The sequence below is a fragment of the Saccostrea echinata genome, unplaced genomic scaffold, assembly GCF_033153115.1.
Source record: "Saccostrea echinata isolate AGI-Se365-2 ecotype Australia unplaced genomic scaffold, CSIRO_AGI_Sech_v1 ptg000025l, whole genome shotgun sequence".
Classification (NCBI taxonomy): Eukaryota; Metazoa; Mollusca; class Bivalvia; order Ostreida; family Ostreidae; genus Saccostrea; species Saccostrea echinata.
In genome coordinates, this window is record NW_026889774.1 from 27,669,553 (window position 1) to 27,685,842 (window position 16,290).

The following is a 16,290-nucleotide window of genomic DNA, read 5'->3' on the forward strand; positions in this document are numbered from 1 at the left end:
AAACAGTGAAATCGTGTTGTAGTCAGCTGTGTGGAAATTCTGTTGGTGGACGTTCATGTGGGAAAATAGTTCTGGTGGAGGTGTTTTCTACTTTAAACCCAGAGAAAACAATTCGTGCATATGCTACAATCGATGACCAAAGTAACCGTACTTTAGTGTCTCCTAACTTGATCGAACAACTTGGTGTTTCGGGAGACTGTAAGTCCTACACACTTACTTCATGCTCTGGTGTATCTACATTCAATGGACGCCGTGTGAATGGATTGTGTGTGAAATCCTTAGATGGAACATCATTTAACTTACCTGAAGTTATTGAATGTGATTCAATTCCAAGTGATTATCTTGAAATACCTACTTCAGATGTCGCTGATTCATATCCGCATCTACAACGCATTGCATCGTTCTTACCACCCTTTGATCGTACAGTTAATGTCGAACTCCTTATTGGACGTGACTTACCTGATGTACATCATGTACATGACCAAATAACTGGTAGCATAGGTCAGCCTTTTGCCCAACTTCTATCATTAGGATGGGTTATTATTGGTGAAGTTTGTATTGGAAAAGTTCATCCCCCAAAGGAAGTAAATGTAAACAAAACGCATATTCTCAATGATGGACGGTGTACCACCTTCCCATTGTGTCAGAATAACATCAGTGTCAAGGACAGTGATAACAGCATATTCCTACAAACTCCATTTGACAACAAGATTGGACTTTCTGTTGATGACCGCAAATTTCTCACTCTCATGGATGAAGAGTTTCATAAGGATGCTGAAGGCTATTGGTCTGCACCACTCCCTTTTAAAGATTCTAAACCAGCGATGCCAAACAATTATTCACAGGCCTGGAAACGTGCTTTGATCCTCAAGTCTGCAGAGAGATCCTCACAGAAGAGAACACTTTTTTGCATTCATGTCAAAAGTTTTAGCAAGCGGGGCAGTCGAAGTTGCCCCATCCGACATACCCGGGGAATGCTGGTACTTACCTCTTTTTGGGGTGTACAATTCTAAAAAGCCGGATCAAATCCGAGGAGTTTTCGATTCATCTACTGTGTACAAGGACATTTCATTTAACAGTGTGTTAATGTCTGGACCAGACTTAACAAACAACCTTGTGGGAATCCTCATGCGTTTCCGTGAGAATGCAATAGCGATCAGTGGTGACATTCAGCAGATGTTTTATGCATTCCGTGTTCATGAAAAACACCGTGATTATCTCAGGTTCTTCTGGTATGAAGATAATGACTTTCAAAAACCTCTGATACAATATCGTATGAAAGCACACGTATTTGGAAATACACCATCTCCAGCTGTGGCAACTTACGGACTTCATAAAGCATCAGCTGTTGGTGATTGTGATGTTCGTAAATTTGTTTACAATAATTTTTACGTTGACGATGGACTTACCTCCCTTCCCACTGAAGCTGAAGCAGTGACCCTTATGAAGAAAACACAAGCAGCACTAAAAGAAAACGGAAATATTCGTCTTCATAAAATCATCTCAAACAGTGTAAACGTGATGAAATCATTCCCTACAGATGACTTAGGAAGTGACCTTAAAGAACTGAATCATAGTACAGACATGTGCAACTTACCTGTTCAACACAGTTTAGGAATGTTGTGGGACTTGAACAGTGATATGTTTGTGTTCAAAATCTCTAATGCAGAGAAACCTTGTACCCGAAGAGGTTTTTTATCTACACTGAACAGTGTGTTTGATCCAGTTGGATTTATTTCTCCAGCAACCATCAGTGGAAAAATTCTGCATCGTGAACTTGTACCTCCTGGATGTGACTGGGATGAACCACTCTCAGAGGAACACGTGAAGAAATGGCAAAACTGGCTTGATTCTTTACACTCTATTAACGACTATAGAGTTCCGAGAATGATCGTATCTACTTCCATATCTCAGGCACATTGTTTGGATGTCCATGTGTTCTCTGATGCATCAGAACATGCCGTTTCTGCCGTTGCATATCTCCGAGTCATTGACAGAGTGGGAGAAGTTTCTATTGGATTCCTTATGGGAAAATCAAAGCTGGCACCTCTTAAAGGTCACACCATACCAAGACTGGAATTATGTGCCGTCGTCCTGGCCACAGAGGTAGGAGAAGCAGTATGTGACTATTTGAACATTCCACAAGATCGGTTTCATTACTATAGTGATAGCAGAATTGTCTTAGGGTACATTTGCAATAACACCCGCAGATTTTTTGTGTATGTTTCGAACCGTGTAGAAAAAATTCACCAAGTTACATCTCCATCTCAGTGGTCCTATGTCTCAACAGATAAAAACCCTGCAGATATAGCGACAAGATATTCACATACAGCATTGACCACATCTCTACAAAACTGGATAACGGGACCCCAATGGTTGAGAAATGTTCCAGAGGAAACCAAGACTGTTTATCCCCTCATTGAGCCAGAAAGTGACGGAGAAATTCGTCAAGAAATTGTTTCAGGCAAAACTCAAATTTCAACTGAGATTTTGGACTCGAGTCGTTTTTGTAAATTTTCTACCTGGAAGAGTCTTGTGAAAGCCATTTCAACTCTGAGACATTTCATTAGAAGTAAAACAAAAGTGAACTGTGAAACCATTGAAGAACAACCAAAACTACACAAAGAAACAGAAAAATTCATCATTCAACTGGTTCAACAAGAGTCTTACAGTAGAGAAATTGAGAACCTAAAGAGTGAAAAACCTATACCAAGAGACAGCAAAGTGTCAAGGCTAGACCCGTTCCTTGATTCGTCAGGAGTTTTGCGTGTCGGCGGAAGGCTGAAGCGAAGTTCACAATTATCGCTAGGAGAAAAGAATCCAGTCCTTATACCTAATCAACACCATATTGCGAAACTTCTAGTGCTTCATTATCATGAAATAATTCATCATCAAGGACGTCTTTTGACTGCTGGAGCTATCAGAGCTGCAGGATACTGGATACCGAGCTGCAAACGACTGATATATTCCATTTTATCTGGTTGTGTAAAATGTCGTAGACTTCGTGGTAACTTTGTTTATCAAAAGATGGCAGACTTACCTGAGGAACGACTGCTTTCTTGCCCACCATTTACTTATATTGGCGTCGACTGCTTCGGACCCTGGAATGTTGTCACCCGACGTACACGTGGTGGTTCTGTGAATTCCAAACGATGGGCTGTGTTGTTTACATGTTTATCATGTCGTGGTGTCCATATTGAAGTGATCGAAGAAATGAGCACATCTTCCTTTATCAACGCCTTGCGTCGCTTCACATCAATCAGAGGCAAAGTGAAGGAATTCTATTCAGACAGAGGGACCAATTTCATTGGTGGATCTAGAGAACTTGGAATTGATGCTATTTTCGTGGAAGACCTCTCAATGAAATCCTTCCTAAAACAACAAGGAGCAATTTGGAAGTTCAACACACCATTCTCCTCTCATATGGGAGGCGCTTTGGAGCGCTTAATTGGTGTTATCAGACGGATCATTGATTCCATTTTACTAGATGCTAAGTACACCAAGCTTACTCATGAAGTCCTATGCACATTTATGGCCGAAACGACAGCAATAGTGAACGCACGTCCATTGGTACCAGTATCCACAGACCCAGAAACACCTTGCATTTTGTCTCAAGCTGTTTTGCTTACGCAAAAAATCACAGATTCTACAGAGGATTTCAAACATCTATCTGTTCGTGAAATTTATACTTCCCAGTGGAAATTCGTTCAGTGCCTAGCCGAGACATTTTGGCGCCGATGGAAGAGTGAGTACCTGCAGAGTCTTCAAGTGCGCAGAAAATGGAAACATACTGTAAAGAACATTCGTGTTGGAGACATTATTCTCTTGAAGGACAATGAAGCACAGCGCAACCATTGGCCGACTGGACTGGTAGAACGCGTTTTTCCTAGTGACGATGGACTGGTGCGCAAACTTGAAGTTCGCATTATGAAAGATGGGCAATTGCGGACTTACGTTCGCCCAATCTCAGAAATTGTGTTTCTGTGCCATTCAGAGTAATTTATGAAAATGTACACTTTTGTGACGATATAATAAGACTCTTTAACTTAGACCTTTTTGTCTCACTTTCATACGCACCATGTTTATTTGTTGGGTGATATATTCATATCAGACGGGGAGTGTGTTGTCTATTATTATTATTATTTTTGAAAACTTACATGGTACAACTTAACTACTATGATTATGTATCTATTTTTGGTATGAGTTAACTCCAATGTTACTCACTTTCCTGTTGACCTGCTTGACCAGCCCTGGTGTGGCTATTTCTTAATTAGAAATCCTAATGCATCAGATATTTTGAGTGCCTAAAACCACTATGTAAGTCTTTTTATATTATTTTTGAGCTATATTTTCACTTTATTTGAACGTATTTTATAAAGTTTCTATTTAGATAAAAAGTTTTTCTTAGGTAAAAACATTCTCTAAAGCATGGCATGTCATTTTGGTCACTAAATTTTGTAATACTTTTTTTTTAACTTGTTTAAATACTATATCTTTTTGAACCTTTTTTTGTACTTTATTTGTAAGCATTTGTTTATATTTTTTGTAGCTTTTTACCACAAACAAACTCGCACACTCATACTGTGTACACTCATGACCCACACAACATGAAGAATAAATTTATTTCGTGCGACTTTGACTTCTCATGTGTTGTACAATGTCGATGGTTAGCTATCTGCCTGCACCAGGCAGAATATTATGTCTATAGTCTCTGTAGATAAATACAGTAGAATGTTATGTCTATAGTCCCTGTAGATAAGTACAGTAGAACTTTCATGTCTATAGTCTCTGTAGATAAATACAGTAGAATGTTATGTCTATAGTCTCTGTAGATAAATACAGTAGAATGTTAATATGTCTATAGTCTCTGTAGATAAATACAGTTAAGTGTTATTTCTATAGTCTCTGTAGATAAATACAGTAGAATTTTATGTCTGTAGTCTCTGTAGATAAATACAGTAGAATATTATGTCTATAGTCCCTGTAGATAAATACAGTACAATGTTATGACTGTAGTCTCTGTAGATAAATACAGTAGAATGTTATGTCTATAGTCTCTGTAGATAAATACAGTAGAATGTTATGTCTATAGTCTCTGTAGATAAGTACAGTAGAATATTATGTCTATAGTCCCTGTAGATAAATACAGTAGAATGTTATGTTTATAGTCACTGTAGATAAATACAGTAGAATGTTATGTCTATAGTCTCTGTAGATAAATACAGTACAATGTTATGACTGTAGTCTCTATACATAAATACAGTACAGTGTTATGTCTATGGTCTCTATATAAAATGGTAGATTGTTATGTGTATAGTCTCTGTAGATAAATACAGTAGAATGTAGCACTTAATGTCTATAGTCTCTGTAGATGAATACAGTAGAATGTTATGTCTGTAGTCTCTGTAGATAAATACAGTAGAATGTTATGTCTATAGTCTCTGTAGATAAATACAGTAGAATATTATGTCTATAGTCTCTGTAGATAAATACAGTAGAATGTTATGTCTATAGTCTCTGTAGATAAATACAGTAGAATGTTAATATGTCTATAGTCTCTGTAGATAAATACAGTAGAATGTTATGTCTATAGTCTCTGTAGATAAATACAGTAGAATATTATGTCTATAGTCTCTGTAGATAAATACAGTAGAATGTTATGTCTATAGTGGTGTCGGTAGATAAATACAGTAGAATAGAATGTCTATAGTCTCTGTAGATAAATACAGTAGATAAATTATAAATTAACGTTAATATCCAGCCATATATTAGTGTTAATGTCCAGACATTACTGCGTTGTGATTGTAAATAACTGATCACTTGTCATTATTAGAACTCATATGACAACTAATGCATTGAGCTTCATTACTGAAATTTCAAGTTTTTCTATCAATTACTGATAAAATTTTTCTCCTTTGATTTTTATTTGAATCAGCAGAAGTTCCCTAAGATCTTGTCCACACCAATTAGATTCCTGTCATCCAAGAATATGTCAATGAACGTTTTAAGACAAGCATCGTGTTATGAACAATCAGTAGAAGGATTATAGAGAAGCATTTCCCTGAAATTCTGAAAAAACAAAAACAAGATTCAGTTACAGAGCATCAGATTTAATCATCAACAAATGTAAAATTACGCCATGACATAATCCAACAAGCAGACAGGAACATTGATCTAGTATCACCATAGAAACAATAGCTCCTGTTGCTATAAAATACATGTATATTAAATTATTAGTTTGTTATAGCAAGGTATCTTCTAAAACATTATGAGTTTCTACAGATAATTTAGTTGAAAAAAATACATGTATTGGTTATGTAGCTAAAAACTAAAAATGGGGGAGAAAAAGAAAAAAGTTTTATTTTTCTTTGTTACATAATAAATCCAGAAATGTTTAAACCTTTACATTGTTTAGTTAGACAATGACATCATGAAGTCAATCTAAAATTTTCACAATATTTGACCCAAACCTCTAAAATTTATAAAATTCCATACATCTCTATTATATATAAAATACTATACTGCTTTCTGATGGAAATTACTAGTACATGTAAACAACCATGATGTATACATGTTACATCTGGTATAAGACTAGTGATGTACTTATAAAAATAATAATGAAAATTAATTGCTATGTGTATGGTTTAACAGGTTTTGAAAAAATAAAAAAAAATACACAAATATATATGTACAAATAAATTCAGGATAACTTTTAAATACAATTCTTTTAAATACCATCTTTTCATCCAAAGGCATATACATGTATAAATTAAGGTATAATAGACAAGTTACTTTTAATTAACAGCTGCAGTTAGATTATCAAAGGGGTTTTATATGTAAAACAAAATGTAGTAAGAGTTGTCGTATACACCAAACACAAACCTTGATAGAGTTACATGTGGACGGAATTTTAACAGTAATCTCAGTAAGAGAAAAAATAAAACAAAAATTTAATAAATAAATAAATGAACAAAAAAACACATACAAAATAACACCTCTTATTTAAAAAAAAGATACATTACCAATCAAAGAAAATTATGTAAATTAAACCCTGTAAAATCACAAGTTCATTGCAAGTACAAACTGTTGGAATGGAATGTTTATTACTTCAAAAACATTATGAAATATTACATGTATTTGTTGACTATTCAATATGGAAACTTCTCTATAGAAATCTGTTAGAAATCTATGCAATCAGAGATCATAGTAAGCTATTCTAAATAACAAATGGCTGAAAATTCTTGAATAATCACGGAATGACTAGGGAAGGTAATATACATATTCCTGATTAGGCATTATACAATATGTAGAACATTAAAATCTCTTATTTTTGTGGGGTCAAATTTTTGTTGTTCGAGGAAATTTTTTTTTTAGTTTGCTGGGATTTGATTTCAAAGTTACTGAAGAAAAGATACCGTAGTTTTATTTTTTTTTTTTGGTAGAGGACATGAAATTGTCAGTCTCTCAGTACCATGAAAACAACAAGAATTAAACCCCCACAAACATGTATAGTGCCTCAACAGTACGTGAGGTATGAACTGATGATTAGGCCAGGTAAAATTAAACTTTAGATTCTCATCCCCGCCCGCCCCTCTCAAAGTGCCCCGCCCCGTTGTTTTTTATTTTGGTTTTCAAAAGTATTTACATGTATTTTTGACTCAGCAAGAATCAGTCAAAATTTAAGAGTTATCTCCCGTCTGTATTAAAAGTCGCGTGGCGCTATTTATAGCACAAAAGCCATGTGAAGAATGGAGAAAAATCGGCAATAAAAGCAGTTTAAATATGTAGGGAAAAGATAATTTGCCAGGGTAGAGAAGGCAGAAAAGCAAAAATAACATAAATACATCTAGATACCATCACTGGCATGAGCAAGTTTTTAAAGAGATTTTAACCAAGTAAAAACAGACGAAGAAAATGACATCTGGTCAAGTTACAACTTAATAATAATCGCCAGTTGTATGTGATTTTGTCTTTAAAAAAAAAAAGAAAAAAAAAAGATCGCTGGCAGACTTTAGAGGATAATAATGCTAAGGAAATGGTACATGTAAATCTTAAAACTGTTGAGCATAGGCTTTTCAGTAGAATATTTTACAGTTTTAGACATCGATCCTGTTTTGCAAAAATGACATATTTTAATGTTGAACGTGTCAAGTCTCAAGAACGAAAGTACGAGGACAGTGGAAATCAGTGATATTTCACACAAAACAAAAGGAGTTGTTGGTAAAACTAAAAGGTATGTGGAGAAAGGCTGATGAGAAGTCGCCAATGACGACTACTACATACAGCATATGCAATTTATTGGGATCCGCACCCCATTTTGTGTGGCGTGTGCCGTATCTGTGTACTTGAAAATTCATTAATAAAAACTATAAATATTTAATATTCTATAACAAGAATCCTCGGTAGATATTTGAAAGAATAAACAATAAAATATATTCATATTGGCATTAACATAATGTGAAAATTTTGTGTAAGAAGAGCGTTATGTAGATATTTTCAATAATAAAAAATAAAAAATAAAATCCGCCCACCCGCCCCAATTTTTTAGCAAATTAGGATGAGAATCTAAATTTTAAATTTATCTGGCCTTATATACATCATAAATATATGTACAATGTATATTGTATATCACAGATTGCTGAGTTTAGATGTACTTTTGATCAGAGATGTAACATTAAGCTACTGATGAAACCCTTTAACAATTATTAACACAATATTAAAAACAAGAGGCCCAGGGGCCACATCGCTCACCTGAGCACTATGGCTAGGAAAAAGCAGAAATCACTTCAATCTTGAAAGGTTGAAAAGTTTAAATATAAAAATGGTTGGGGGGGGGGGGGGGGGTCATAAATTGAACAAATTTGAATCTACATTATCTGAGGATGCTTCCATTTAAATATGACCAATCATGGCTTTGCTGTTCTTGAGTAGAAGATTTTTAAAGATTTAACCTATGTATTCCTATGTAAAACTTTGATCACCCATTGTGGCCCCACCCGACCCCCAGGGGTCATGTTTGAACAAACTTGAATGTACACTATCTAAGAATGCTTCCATATAAATATGACCAATCATGGCTTTGCTATTCTTAACAAATAGTTTTTTTTAAAGATTTTTACTATGTGTTCCTATGTAAAACTTTGATCGCCCATTGTGGCCCCACCCGACCCCCGGGGGTCATGATTCGAACAAATTTGTATGTACACTATCTGAGGATGCTACAATATAAATATGACCAATCATGGCTCTGCTATTCTTAACAAATAGTTTTTTTTAAGATTTTTACTATGTGTTCCTATGTAAAACTTTGATCGCCCATTGTGGACCCACCTGACCCCCGGGGGTCATGATTTGAACAAATTTGAATGTACACTATCTGAGGATGCTTCCATGTAAATGTGACAAATCATGGCTTTGCTGTTCTTGAGAAGAAGATTTTTGAAGATTTTCCCATATATTCCCATGTAAAACTTTGATCGCCCATTGTGGACCCATCCGACCCCCGGGGGTCATGATTTGAACAAATTTGAATGTACACTATCTGAGGATGCTTCCATGTAAATGTGACCAATTATGGCTTTGCTGTTCTTGAGAAGAAGATTTTCCCATATATATTCCTATGTAAAACTTTGATCGCCCATTGTGGCCCCACCCGACCCCCGGGGGTCATGAGTTGAAGAAACTTGAATCTACACTACCTGAGGATGCTACCATATAAATATGACCAATCATGGCTTTGGTGTTCTTGAGAAAAAGATTTTTAAAGATTTTTTCCTATATATTCCTATGTAAAACTTTGATCGCCCATTGTGGCCCCACCCGACCCCCGGGGGTCATGATTTGAAGAAACTTGAATCTACACTACCTGAGGATGCTACCATATAAATATGACCAATTATGGCTTTGCTGTTCTTGAGAAGAAGATTTTTAAAGATTTTTCCTATATATTCCTATGTAAAACTTTGATCGCCCATTGTGGCCCCACCCGACCCCCGGGGGTCATGATTTGAACAAACTTGAATCTACACTACCTGAGGATGCTTCCAAGTAAATATGACCAATCTTGGCTTTGCTGTTCTTGAGAAGAAGATTTTTGAAGATTTTCCCATATATTCCTATGTAAAACTTTGATCGCCCATTGTGGCCCCACCCGACCCCCGGGGGTCATGATTTGAAGAAACTTGAATCTACACTACCTGAGGATGCTACCATATAAATATGACCAATCATGGCTTTCCTGTTCTTGAGAAGAAGATTTTTAAAGATTTTTCCTGTATATTTCCTATGTAAAACTTTGATCGCCCATTGCGGCCCCACCCTACCCCCGGGGGTCATGATTTGAACAAACTTGAATATACACTACCTGAAGATGCTTCCACATAAGTTTCATGTTTTCAAGCACAGTGGTTCTTGAGAAGAAGATTTTTTAATGATGCCATTTATTTTTCACAAATTCTTAATTATCTCCCCTTGGAAGAAGGCGTGGCCCTTCATTTGAACAAACTTGAATCTCCTTTACCCAAGGATACTTTGTGGCAAGTTTGGTTGAAATTGGCCCAGTGGTTCTTGAGAAGAAGTCGAAAATGTGAAAAGTTTACAGACGGACAGACGGACTACAGACAAAATGTGATCAGAAAAGCTCACTTGAGCCTTCGGCTCAGGTGAGCTAACAATCATGGATATAATGAATTATTGGTTAAAAATTGCATGATATAGTCATGTATGAATTGTTAATTAAAATCAATTTACTCACAAAAAGGAAAAACTTTCCCCTGGTCAGCTTTATACATAATTTGTGATTAAAATTCACTTATTTTTTGCTTTTCTCAGATCAACACAGGTCCTCGTCCTTATTTCTTCATTATGAAAACCTGTATTATCTAAATTCAAAAATAATTGAAGATAATATTTCAGAAAAGCTGAATCTCTAAGGGTCTCTTGGGTCACTGTTTGAGCTTTTGACGCTCTTTTACATTTGCATGCAGTTTTACAACATCCATTTTTCAAAATATGAGATGACCAAGTCCAGAGAATTTTCATACGAACTGTAATCATCATTCCCCACGAAATACAAATAAATAATGGGAAATATGATACATTTCTGTACTGACTTCAGAAAATCAGACAGAGTCCTACAGGTCTTAACAAAAATCTAGCTAGTTCATAAACAGCTAGATCAATACAAGGTTTTTCTGATATTGTAGAAATTGTTAGAATAAAATTTCAATTAATTCTGGTTATCTCGAACTGAATGGGATCAAGAGAAAACTAAGATATCATATCATAGGGTTCAAGATATTGAGTGTAAAACACATGAAAAGTGGTTGGGACTTCCAAATGACTTTGAGATATCCATGTTACATGTAATTGAGATATCCATGTTCAAGATACCAAAGTTCAAATCAACTGTATATAGTTAGATATGTAATGTACATTTTGCATTTGAAATTTCAAGTGATACAAAAACAGTCATTCAATTCTTTTGAAATTACTCAGAAAAAAAGTCTCTTAAAATACACACCATCAAATGCATTGAATCAAAACTTAACAGTGAAAACAAATGAAAACTGAACAATAGCTTCAAGCATTTTGTCTGTTAATTTATACAATATCACAGTGAAAGTTTCCCTGCTTTAATACTATAATGCCATGAATAATAATACTTATAAAACTTTAAAATTCATTGTAATATGTTGGTATTTCATTGTTTCATTAATACTTAAGAACAATAATCTGTTAGGTCTCCACACAAAAAAATGGTTTTATTTGCAAAAACAATTTACTTCACTGGAAAAAAAAAAAGCTTGGAATAAATCATCCAAAAAGAAAACTATCAAAATATTATTCCAACATCTAATGCACAATCATTAAACTCATTCCATTTGAGCAACATTGTAAACCTGATTACTTCATACACTAGTATTTTCCTATTTTTAATCACGTGAAAAAAAAAAAGAAATCCTAGTTATAAGAGACTTTAACAAAATGTTTAATCTGATTCGGACAGTTGCCGACTTCGTCGTCGTTTAAAAATTCTCTTTTTAGAACGCCTTTCATCTTCTGTACTGCTTTCTACCCGAAGGAGGGATTTCTTTGACCGCAGTCTTCTAGGCATGTCAGAATCGGAATCACTTGCCCGTATATTGGACGACCTTGTTCTTCTTGGCGTACTTAGAATGTTATACGAATCCGGAACTTGGGGACGTGCATTATCTTCACTGTCAAAGGAATCATCAGACAAATTATTTTGTGATGTCTGGCGACGTTGTAAAAACAGATTCTTGGGAGTAGAGTCTGGACCTCCCCTTATTGGGGACTTGGTCTGTCGGGGAGACAAATTCGAAGCAGGGCTGGGCATATCTTTCCAAGCCTCACTTTCTGGTTTGGCGTTATTTTGCTGATCCAAGTTTATAATTTTTTCCTCCTCTTGCTGCTTTTTCTTCTTCTTTTCTTTTTTATGTTTCTTCTTCTTCTTCTTCTCTTTCTTCACTTGATCTTCATCAACAACATCCTTCAAAATTACCCCAAAAATTAAGGATCTTGGACTTGTATTAAGAAATATGTGTCATGTTCCAAAAACCTTTTCCCTATGAATGCTACAAATGCTTAAACAGATATTACAAATGCTTATTATGTATATGAAAAAACTTGACCTTGACAAAATGAAAGTGAAAGTAAATCCCAAAAACATGACCTTGACAAACTGAAAGGAAAAGTAAATCCCCCTAACCTCCTTTGTTTCTTCTTCGGGTTTTTGCTCCTCTTTCTCCTCCAACTTTTTGGCATAGTCAAGGACAGCTTCAGTCTTAGGCCAACCACTAGGCTCCAGGGGACAAGACTCTAGTGTTGTCTCTCGGGCCATTTTGACTGTCTGTGTGGCACTTAACGTCTGATTAAAAGAACTGCCTCCGTGGTCAGCAGTCAGTTCCTCCTCTACCAATTTAAACAGCTCTTCAACCCTGAAATGAATAAAGGACTTAATTCTTTTAACTATACCTTTCTTTTTGATATTTTACTTTATACACAAACTTCACTTTCCGCTTTTGTACATGTAGACAGTTTAGATTCTGTTGAATTTTACCGGTTTTTTGTACTTTGGATTCTGTTGAATCTCTATGTATGGATTTAATTCGTCTTAGGAAAATGCCTTAAATACCATTTTTGTAGTTTAGATTCTGTTGGATCTCTATTTGCTCTGATTTAATTCATCTGAAGAATGTGACTTACCGTTTTTGTAGTTTAGATTCTGTTGAATCTCTATGCTCTGATTTAACTCGTCTGAGGTAGTTGGCCATTTCCTCTTTCTCAAAGAGTTGTAGAAATTCCAGGTGTCTCTGAGTGAACTGCACACCTGAGATGTACACAAGATATTTATTTTAAAAAAGAAATATAGAAATTTAAAGAACATATTATTCCACTTGTTTTGAACTCCTTTCACTATCAATGCACTTTTTTGTATAATTATGGATTTCCAATTTTATACTAAGTCTTATAAACTTCATATTCTAACTAAAGTTTCTTTTTCCTAGCACATATCCAGACTCATAAACTTCTAAAAGAACTTAGCCCAGATGGCTTTTAAAATTTCAATTTCTTTTCAAATTATGCTCTATGTTACTTTTAAGATTTTTAAGATAGAAATATCTTCCACAGGGTATTTCCAACTTATCTGTGTACATAAGAAAGAAATTCTTCTACATTTACTCTTATTTAAAATTTCACTTTAAGACATCTTATGACATTATACTATCTCTTTCTCAATCACTTGCTCCTTAAATTTGCCTTTGATACCCTATTTCCCTCCCTCCTCTTCAACTTTCCCCTTTTCTATCATGAAAAATTTGCCAGGTTCCCCTTTCCTATCATGAAAGATTTTCCATTTTTTCCCTTTCTTAGAATTCTATCCTGAAAGATTTGCCAGTTTTCCCTTTTCTTATCCTGAAAGATTTGTCTGTTTTCCCTTTCTTTTCTATCCTAAAAAAATTGCCAGTTTTCCCTTTTCTATCCTGAGAGATTTGCCAGTTACTCCCTTTTCTTTTTTATCCTGAAAGATTTGCCCGTTTTCTCTATCTATCCCAGGTTGTCAGTTTTCCTTTTTCTATCATGAAAAATTTGCCAGTTTCCCCTTTTCCTTAGAATTTGCATGTTTCTTCTTTCCTTCTCCCTTTGAATTGACCATTTTCATTTTCCCTCCCAGTAGATTTTTCCACTTTCCCCTTTTCCATCCACCTTACGATTTACCAGCTTCCCCTTTTCCCACCCCTTAGGATTTTCTAGTTTCCACCAATCCACCCCCCCCAAAAAAGTTTAGTTCCCCCCCCCCCCTTCCTAAGGAATTGCTAGTTTCCTCTTACCTTTGGATTTCTTTCTACAGCAGGTTTTCCTAGCCAGCCACTTAAAACATAGGTACACATGAGGGATGATACTGAGGGGCGGTACCAAGGCCGTCTTGTTGTCAAACTCCATTGTAAGGAAATACATCTGGAACTTCCAAATCTCGTTAGATTTCTCCTCAACCTTGGTGAAAATATGGCTGGGAAAAAAAACAAAATCAGGTCATGTACAGGTAAACTTAATTTTAACATTTTTTAATTTTTAATATTTATCATTTTATTCTTAATATTTATCATTTTAACTCCTTTATTATGAGAATAAACAGAGTATTTTATCATGTTTAATTAAAGTAGTTTTTAAAAAGAAAAAAAAGCGCCTTTCCTCTACCTGTTTATATTAACCAGACTTCTTCATATAATACAATGATAAAGTATTCTTAATCTGGAAACATAAAATTGAAGCTATCTGTACATTTAGGTTTACAGGAGAACTTTCAACATGTACAGGTACTAGACTCACTTGAAGATGGCGATAAGAAGATTAAAGAGTAGGACATTCCCCATGATGAGGTACCCGGCACACAGGATGTAAACAAGCCAGTACTCTTTCTTACATTTTGCCAGTGCCACCACGCGTGACATCGTGGAATTAAACGTCCTTCCATTCACTTTGTCAATACAGTCAGCGTCACCTAAAACACAATTGTAAAGACTAATTGTTAGGCCACTATTTACATACTGAATTGTCTACCATTTTTCCCAGTCATGAGAAATAGCACACGGCTGGTGTGTCAGGCTGACAGGAGATGCTCACTCCTCCATGGCACCTAATCCCATCTCTGATGTTTTTAGGAGTCTGTGTTTGCTCTTCTCCCAATTTCTCTAGTTTCAATGGATTTTTGTGCTTGATTATGGTTAGTAATCTCCATTATTTTAAGGAAAGAAGTGAATGAATTGAGAATTCTGTTCATGGCCAGTTGTGATTTTAACATAATTGAACAAAATGTCCACTGTATCATGTAATAAGATCAACATTGTACACCATAAAAATATTGTAACTTCAGGACTTATACAGATTTCATATTTAAACAACAAAATGCTTTCTGTGATTTTTAATGCACGGATAATGGTTGCAAACATTTCAGAAAAAAAAACTGTATAACCCCCATTATCAAGTTAGATATTTATTCTGCAATGTTGCAACTGTTTATTCCTGCATTAACAAAGAAAAAAAGAATTATAAATCATTTATATAAAGGGGGTGAAAGTGAATGGAATATTACATTTTAAATACTAAAATGTAATCAAAGCTAAATGGTGAAACTCTCAACAAATCAATTGAGGCCAATAGGTTTTTCAAAATTCTCTTACTTTAGCCATATTTTGTGACTGTATCTCAGTTTACTTTTCCTTAAAGTTACATTTTTTTTAAAACAAAAATTCAAAACTGAAACGCTTAATTTCTATTATATGCCATATTTTGGTTTTCAAACCTTGATTTTTATATTACTGTCTTACAGACTTTTGTTTCTATTGACTTACTGTATTTTGTTCTTATTGACTTACTGCAATTGTTCTTATTGACTTACTGTATTTTGTTCTTATTGACTTACTGTATTTTGTTCTTACTGATTTCTGTTCTTACCGACTTTTGTTTCTATTGAATTACTGACTTTTGTACTTATTGACTTACTGACTTTTGTACTTACTGACTAACCGACTTTTGTTCTTATTGACTTGCTGACTTTTGTTCTTATTGACTTATTGACCTTATTGACTTACTGACTATTGTACTTATTGACTTACTGACTTTTGTTCTTATTGACTTACTGACTTTTGTGCTTATTGACTTACTGACTTTTGTTCTTATTGACTTACTGTATTTTGTACTTATTGACTTACTGAATTTTGTTCTTATTGACTTACTGACATTTGTTCTTATTGACTTACTGTATTT

At 34.9% G+C, this 16,290-nt stretch overlaps 2 protein-coding genes across 2 annotated transcripts in view; one reads left to right on the top strand and one right to left on the bottom strand.

Annotated features, from left to right (window-relative positions):
* Positions 1–1,086: 1,086 nt before the first annotated feature.
* Positions 1,087–3,999, top strand: LOC133193026 (uncharacterized). Its single transcript, XM_061329027.1, has one exon. The coding sequence runs from the start codon at positions 1,087–1,089 to the stop codon at positions 3,997–3,999; it is 2,913 nt and encodes a 970-aa protein (XP_061185011.1).
* A 7,481-nt stretch (positions 4,000–11,480) lies between these two features.
* LOC133192295 (transient receptor potential cation channel subfamily M member-like 2) overlaps positions 11,481–16,290 on the bottom strand; it is a 28,820-nt gene continuing 24,010 nt past the window's right edge. Inside the window, exons 21-25 of the mRNA XM_061328308.1 lie at positions 14,854–15,025; positions 14,355–14,533; positions 13,228–13,351; positions 12,731–12,959; positions 11,481–12,511 (exon numbers count right to left, since the gene is read on the bottom strand). Coding sequence (XP_061184292.1) covers positions 11,990–12,511; positions 12,731–12,959; positions 13,228–13,351; positions 14,355–14,533; positions 14,854–15,025 — 1,226 coding nt within the window. The 3' untranslated portion in view covers positions 11,481–11,989. The remainder of the gene's footprint in view (positions 12,512–12,730; positions 12,960–13,227; positions 13,352–14,354; positions 14,534–14,853; positions 15,026–16,290) is intronic.